The sequence below is a fragment of the Populus nigra genome, chromosome 3, assembly GCF_951802175.1.
Source record: "Populus nigra chromosome 3, ddPopNigr1.1, whole genome shotgun sequence".
In the NCBI taxonomy this organism is placed as follows: Eukaryota; Viridiplantae; Streptophyta; class Magnoliopsida; order Malpighiales; family Salicaceae; genus Populus; species Populus nigra.
The window spans coordinates 21,304,423-21,310,812 of NC_084854.1; the positions used below are offsets into that span (position 1 = coordinate 21,304,423).

At 34.3% G+C, this 6,390-nt stretch overlaps 2 protein-coding genes across 2 annotated transcripts; one reads left to right on the forward strand and one right to left on the reverse strand.

Moving 5' to 3' along the window:
- On the forward strand, window positions 1–525 carry LOC133689449 (uncharacterized). Its single transcript, XM_062109306.1, has one exon. It carries the CDS (start codon window positions 1–3, stop codon window positions 523–525), a length of 525 nt encoding a protein of 174 aa, XP_061965290.1.
- A 905-nt stretch (window positions 526–1,430) lies between these two features.
- On the reverse strand, window positions 1,431–5,936 carry LOC133688302 (oxysterol-binding protein-related protein 4C-like). The gene is made up of 7 exons (XM_062107738.1): window positions 5,778–5,936; window positions 3,707–3,862; window positions 3,189–3,434; window positions 2,833–2,929; window positions 2,461–2,746; window positions 2,136–2,238; window positions 1,431–1,802 (listed from the first exon to the last, which is right to left on the reverse strand). The coding sequence occupies exons 1-7, from the start codon at window positions 5,778–5,780 to the stop codon at window positions 1,548–1,550; spliced, it is 1,146 nt and encodes a 381-aa protein (XP_061963722.1). The 5' UTR covers window positions 5,781–5,936; the 3' UTR covers window positions 1,431–1,547.
- Window positions 5,937–6,390: the final 454 nt, after the last annotated feature.

The following is a 6,390-nucleotide window of genomic DNA, read 5'->3' on the forward strand; positions in this document are numbered from 1 at the left end:
ATGGGTTGTTGTTTGTCTTGCAAATCCTCTACAGAATTCAACAACATTCGTGTAGTTCACCTGAATGGTTATGTTCAAGAATTTCAAAATCCCGTTTCAGTTAGCCAAGTGACTACAGGCCAATCATCCTCAAAGAATCTCGTCTTCACTGCTGCTCAGCTTCTTTCTACAGAGTCCAAACCATTAAAGCCTGATGCTCAGCTTGAAACGGGCCAACTCTACTTCTTGCTTCCGCACTCAATATTACAGCCTGATGTTTCTCCCGTGGACTTTCTTGCTTTAGTAAAGAGGCTCTCTTCAATAGCAAAATCTAGCAAGTGTTGTCAGACTCAGGATAATTCTTCAGGAACTACTTCCTTGTTGGGCCAGAGTAATCCAATGTGTAGATTATCGGGTAGAAGGTCATGGAAGCCGGTTTTGGATACCATCAGAGAGAAGTCTTTCAACCGGAGGAGTGAATCAGACCTACGGGAAATGGATTTCGAGACCCCAAATAGTAGCTTGAGGTATACTGTATTCTTGTAGCTCTAAAAGTGAACAACAGCTCTAGCAATGGTGGCTAGCTATTTGATTTTGAGTGATATAATATTGATTAGGTATGTTGTCTAGCTTGCTTTTATTATTTTTCATTTGTACTGTAGGTTCATTCTTATCCTCGTCAATTCAAGTTCTTGAATTTTTTGCCATTCCAAATTCTGAAATATCCCCAGTTTGTGGGGTCGGTGTCATCTGCTGAATACTCACAGTTCACAACCATGTATACAGTATACAAAAAGCTTTTCGTTGTTAGGATCAGTATGTTATAGAACCTCTCTCCCGGGCGGACCTACGAAGCAAAATTTCTAAAACAATCTGTATTTGGAATTTTTTTAAAATAAATAAATAAATAAAAAGTTTTGATACATATAAGTTCTGATATACTCAAATTTAATAGTGTTTTTCATGTATTAATATTTTCTAAATTAATGACATTAGAGTTATATCAATAGAGGTTTAATATGAATCTTGTTATATAGACAAGGTTTTTTTTTAATTTGTCCCTAGATTTCAACATCAAAATGCAGATTTTTACCTGCAGAAATACACAGTATGTGTCAGTAAAACGTAACTTGAACAGCTCAGACACGAGATTCATGTCCTCCTCCGATGCATGGCCGACATGATTATTGATGGTGGACTTGGCTATTTTTTCAAAAAAACTGTTTCATTTTTCTATATAATTGGAGTGTCCAAGTGTATATACCCATGTTTGAGTGTCCGATAGGTACTCTTAAGGCACATGAAGTATCGAAGCAAGTTGGTGAGTAAGGTCTGGAAGAAAGATAGTTGAGTGAGTGATTACACAAGGGAAGACCAGATCCTGCTTTGCGTTGGTGGCAGAGACTCTATCTCTAGGATCAACCAGAACATTCATTTTGAAACTAATCATATGATCCTGTAACTAGATCCATGGTTTGGATCCTGTCTTATTATTGTCCAAGGAAACCTGATATAGCACATAAATGCTGTTCACTTTGAACTTCTAGATTACTAGAAATCAAAGAATATTAGATGGGGACAACAATGGGGGCTGGTGGGACTCTCTCTTGAATAGGTGAGCAGTCCCAGCCATCTTCTTTGCTATAAGATACAGTGAAATTATTAGGAACCCAAGTTTCTCCTTTTGAGTTCCTTTCTTTAGCAAGCTTCCTCTGGTTATCCTCAACATTGCTCTTTTCTTCTCTTGCCTTGGTCCAGTTTTTGCTTAGTATGGCTTTGCTCACCTCGTTCCATACTGCAGCTGATTCAGTTGGCCGAATTCCCTGACAAAGAAAAACACCAGCATTTTATCAGGCAGGTATACAAGCATCATAAATCAAGTCAAATGCACGCATCCTGATTTCTTGCAAATCCACTATAGACACAACTAAAAAAATGTATTGATTTCTTGCATATTAGCCTTTTATCACCAATACAATGTATTGATTACTTCAGGGAGGGATCTCTCCACCTTGGCGAAACAAAGAACTCAACGTTTTTAGTCTAAATCAGAATTTTGGTAGGTCATATGAAGAATCATTGCTTACAATCTTTTAATATGAAGCACAAGAAAAAAAAATCGTTAAGTGCTAAATAAGTAATAACTGCGAAGGTACCTGCAAATCCTCGACGACAGCAATCTTGAGCTCGGAAAACACTTCCTTTGCGTCATATATAATTGTCTCCTTACCACTATTAATGTCCTTGGCTTTCACAGTACTGGATTCAAAAGATTAGCATGTGAAACTCACATCCATCACACTACAAGTAATGCTAATATTAACAATATATTTCCTAAAAAAATCCAAACAATCTCATGCATTGAGCTAGCGAATCCTATAGATCCAATGGTTGGATTTTTTTCAGGAAGTGATTTCGGGAACAGTCTTTCAGTGAGATTAGCATTAATCTCACACTGTTTATGAGTGGATATATATCTACCTGTTCCAGTGCCCTTCGACCTCATAAAGGGTCTTCATGGATGAAGACTCATAAATCTTGCCTTTAACAGAATGGAGTCCTCCACGTCCAAAGAGAGAACTGGTTGCGTAGCATAACTCAGCTTCAAGACCACTCTCCTGGCAGCAAATGTTTACATCGCCTATCCAATCAACCCGAGGTGGAAAAAACCTAACCATGAGCTTTGGTGAATTCATCATATAAGTCTCTCCATGGTTCAGAAGCTTAAGTTGCCTTTTGCCAAGCACTTCAGCTTCAACTCTAGTACCTACATGTAGCATTGATCTCTGTAAGAAAGAAAAGGCTACTAAAATCCAGATGACCAAAATCTAAGTTTAGGAAAAGTAATACTACCATAGAATTTCGGAACAGGATGTTGGCACCAAATGAACTCAATATTTTCCTTGTCATCTGTTGCGTGGAGGGCCGAAACTGGTGGGTGATGGGAAACCTGCAACCACAAGAATTTAACCACATAATACAACCACCACCGGATGTTTATCCCAGTGATACTTCGAATCCTGAGCGAGATATGTTAATGAGCCGGACAGCCTAACAGATCAATCTAGGCCCGACTAATAATGAACGAGCTTGAGCAACAATATTTTGCCCACTTTGGCCTGGTTCGAACAAAAATAAATTGAGTCTACCTACTCATGTTGAAGAACAAGAAAATAACATTAATCGTAACTGGTAAATGAATCAACTACCTGTTCGAGTAGAACATTGAGGCTTCCCCTGGAGACATGGTGAGTCTCTCCAAGAATGGGATTGTAAGGGGCAACACCAAAATTAGGAGGACGTGTGGTGGATATGCTCCATGCTACAACAGAGATGAATCTTTCAAGTGAGCTCTCGGCATTGTTGCACTGCTGCAGCAAATTTTTGCCAAAGCTGTATGCTGATTCACCAAAACATTGGAGCTGGGACTTTGGAATGTTGAATTGAGGTGTAAGCTGAGCTTGCAAAATGGACACATTTATCAACACTTTGGTCCAAAAGTAAGCGTTACTTGTGATTTGTCACTCGATGGGATTTATTGAAAAAAAAATGGGAAAAAAATTGTAAAATGCGAGCAATTTATTAGTTCCTGAGTGGTAAGAGCAAAATTGGAAGATTTTATGAGCTATAGGGATAACATTGAGAGATTTCAAACTTTAATATTTGAAGTAAAATATTGACAAATCTATGAGGATAAGAATATAATTTATCCAAGAAAATCACTTGCCTGGAAATTGGTGAGATCTGATCCTGGCCGTACATTCCTAAACAGACTTAAGAAGCGTTGGACAAAATTAGGAGCTTTATAGTCGGCGTAGGCATCTCCATCCAATGATAAAGGCTTGGTCAGGACAACCTTCATATCACCATTACCTTCACTGACCTGCGTTTATTAAGAGTCATTTTTTTTTAATATAAATCTAAAAAAAATATTATTTTAAAATATTTTTAATTAAAAAATACTTTTCATCAAACAGATATTTAATTAATCAAATAAAACACATTAATTAAATGCATGTTTTCCACGAAATCATAAATCAACTATACTAGTTTTGTATTATCTTTTGAAAAGTTATGTTAAATAAATTAAATAAACTTTTAATATTAAACCAAATTAACACGTTAGTCTCACATTGTACCAATCAAATATATAAAAGAAAATTAGAGAATAATTAATTGGATACGCAAAAGAGGTAGACAAATTACTTGTGGAATATAATAGGAGTTTTTATATATTTAATTACTTTGATTTAGTCTCATGCATTCGTTCATACAAGAAATCATAAACCAATGTCCAAGAACGAATGGTCAATATATATATATATATATATCCTTGTGCTCTCTCTGCAAGAAAAGAGAAGAGAATGAGTGAATGTGATGTGGACATCGATGCTCCATTCGTATCCTCACCCACTTCATGTTTTTTTTTTATTCTTTTTTTCGTTCACTGTTTAAGATAGCAAACATATGGTGCGTTGATGATTTAACTTCTAGATATGACTTTGCTGTAAAATCTAGGATTTTATGTTCCTGAGATATCAAGTTTACTTTAGCATTTCATAATATCTTCTTCAATTATTGTACTTTTCTAATACATATGTAACGTGTAAGAAATCATATGTTTGAAAGTGAAGCTTAGATCTAAAAATATTATAGTTTTAAAATTTAATTTGATATCAATTCAAGACTCCAGTTATGAGGATCGGGTTTTACCCTAGTCGATTTAAGTTTTTAACTGTATCATGAATCAATAAGCCAGGCCAGTAATTAGGCAAAACATCCCTACTAGAAGCAACTGAGGTTTAAATTGCTTACTATATTATAAAAATAAATAAATAAAAAGTTTATATTTGCTTAAAAGTGCGGGTGAGCCTATGAAGAGCAATAGAGAAAAAAACCAACAAAAGGGAAAGGAAAAGAATCTTTCATGCACCAAATTAATCTTCAGAAAGACGAAAGAATTAAACAGTGGCTTTTAGATTCCCTTTGTGAAAATCTAATGGCACTATAATCTTTAACGGCTACAAGTCAAAGTGTTCTTGTTGCCTTGTCTTAATTCTTCATGCACGAGAGGGAAGAAAAGAGTGCTGAGTGATTGCATTGTCAGCGTTTTGAGATTTTATACCTTCTTTATTAATTATTAGCAATATTAAACAATTAAACAAAAGAGATTATCTAGCCCACATGATCTTCACTTTCTAGCTAACTTGCTGCCGAAAGCAAATAAAAAGTAAAATATGAAAACTATTTACATAAAATTTACGTCAAAATTACAGAAGAACGTACCAGATTAATTGATAAATTAAGCATCCAAATCTTTGTTAAGTGTTCATACTAGCTATAATAACAATTGATTTCATATATATATATATATATATATATATATAGTAATAAAAATATAAGCTCATTTTTGGAGCCTTCAAAGCATTTTCTACCTTCGTATCGAAGAAATATACAAACAGAAAAAAGATGCCAAATATATACCACTAAAATGTTCCACAGCAAAGCATAACAAATAGTAAATCTTCCATGAAAATCAATATCATCTTGCACACAGATAGAGCCATCGCAAACTACTCTTGCTTGTCGAAAAACAGCTTTTACTCGCCGGAAAACAACTTCTTTCTTTCTTCTTTGAGAAAATATGGAAAACATCTTTTTTATGAACATATAAAGGAAAACATTAAGCTTCTTGAAACTAGCTAGGGGAATCAATACAAAAAAGAGGGTTTCGTAAATCTCGCTCCATCATGATCATAAACACAAAATAGCAGAGACGTTGATAGATGTATGCGTACCATTTGATGAAAGAGGATGGGCTCGGTACTACAGTAAAGGAAGATGGTTCTTCTGCTGTACGAGAGGGGGAGTTTTTTAGACGCGGAGAGTGCTGTGGGGTGATTTCTTGCCAGGTACAACGTTTTTTTATAGGGTTCAGGGAGCTGGGAGTGAACACACAAAACGATAATCAGAGGGGTGTTTGTCATTGAAAAGCGTTTTCAACAAAATTTGAAATTTTTTTATTTTAAATTAATATATTTTTTATATTTTTAATTGTACTGATTTTAAAAATAATTTTTAAAAAATAAAAAAATATTATTAGCATATTTTTCTAAGTAAAAAATATTTTAAAAATTAATCACAACCACAATTTCAAACACGATAATTAAATTATCAATATACTCTTCACCTGCGCCAAGGTGATATCATTATTTTAATCTTAAAGAAAAATTATAAAGATAATAGAAAGTAAAGAATTTCATGAATATTGGAAAAAATATTTTTAATTAAGATATTTAGATGGTTAAATATTGAAAAAATAATATATTGATTCGATTCAAATTAATAATAGTTAATTTATGAAACCCGTGATCCGTGATATAAAAACATGGTAATCTCATGTAACTCAAA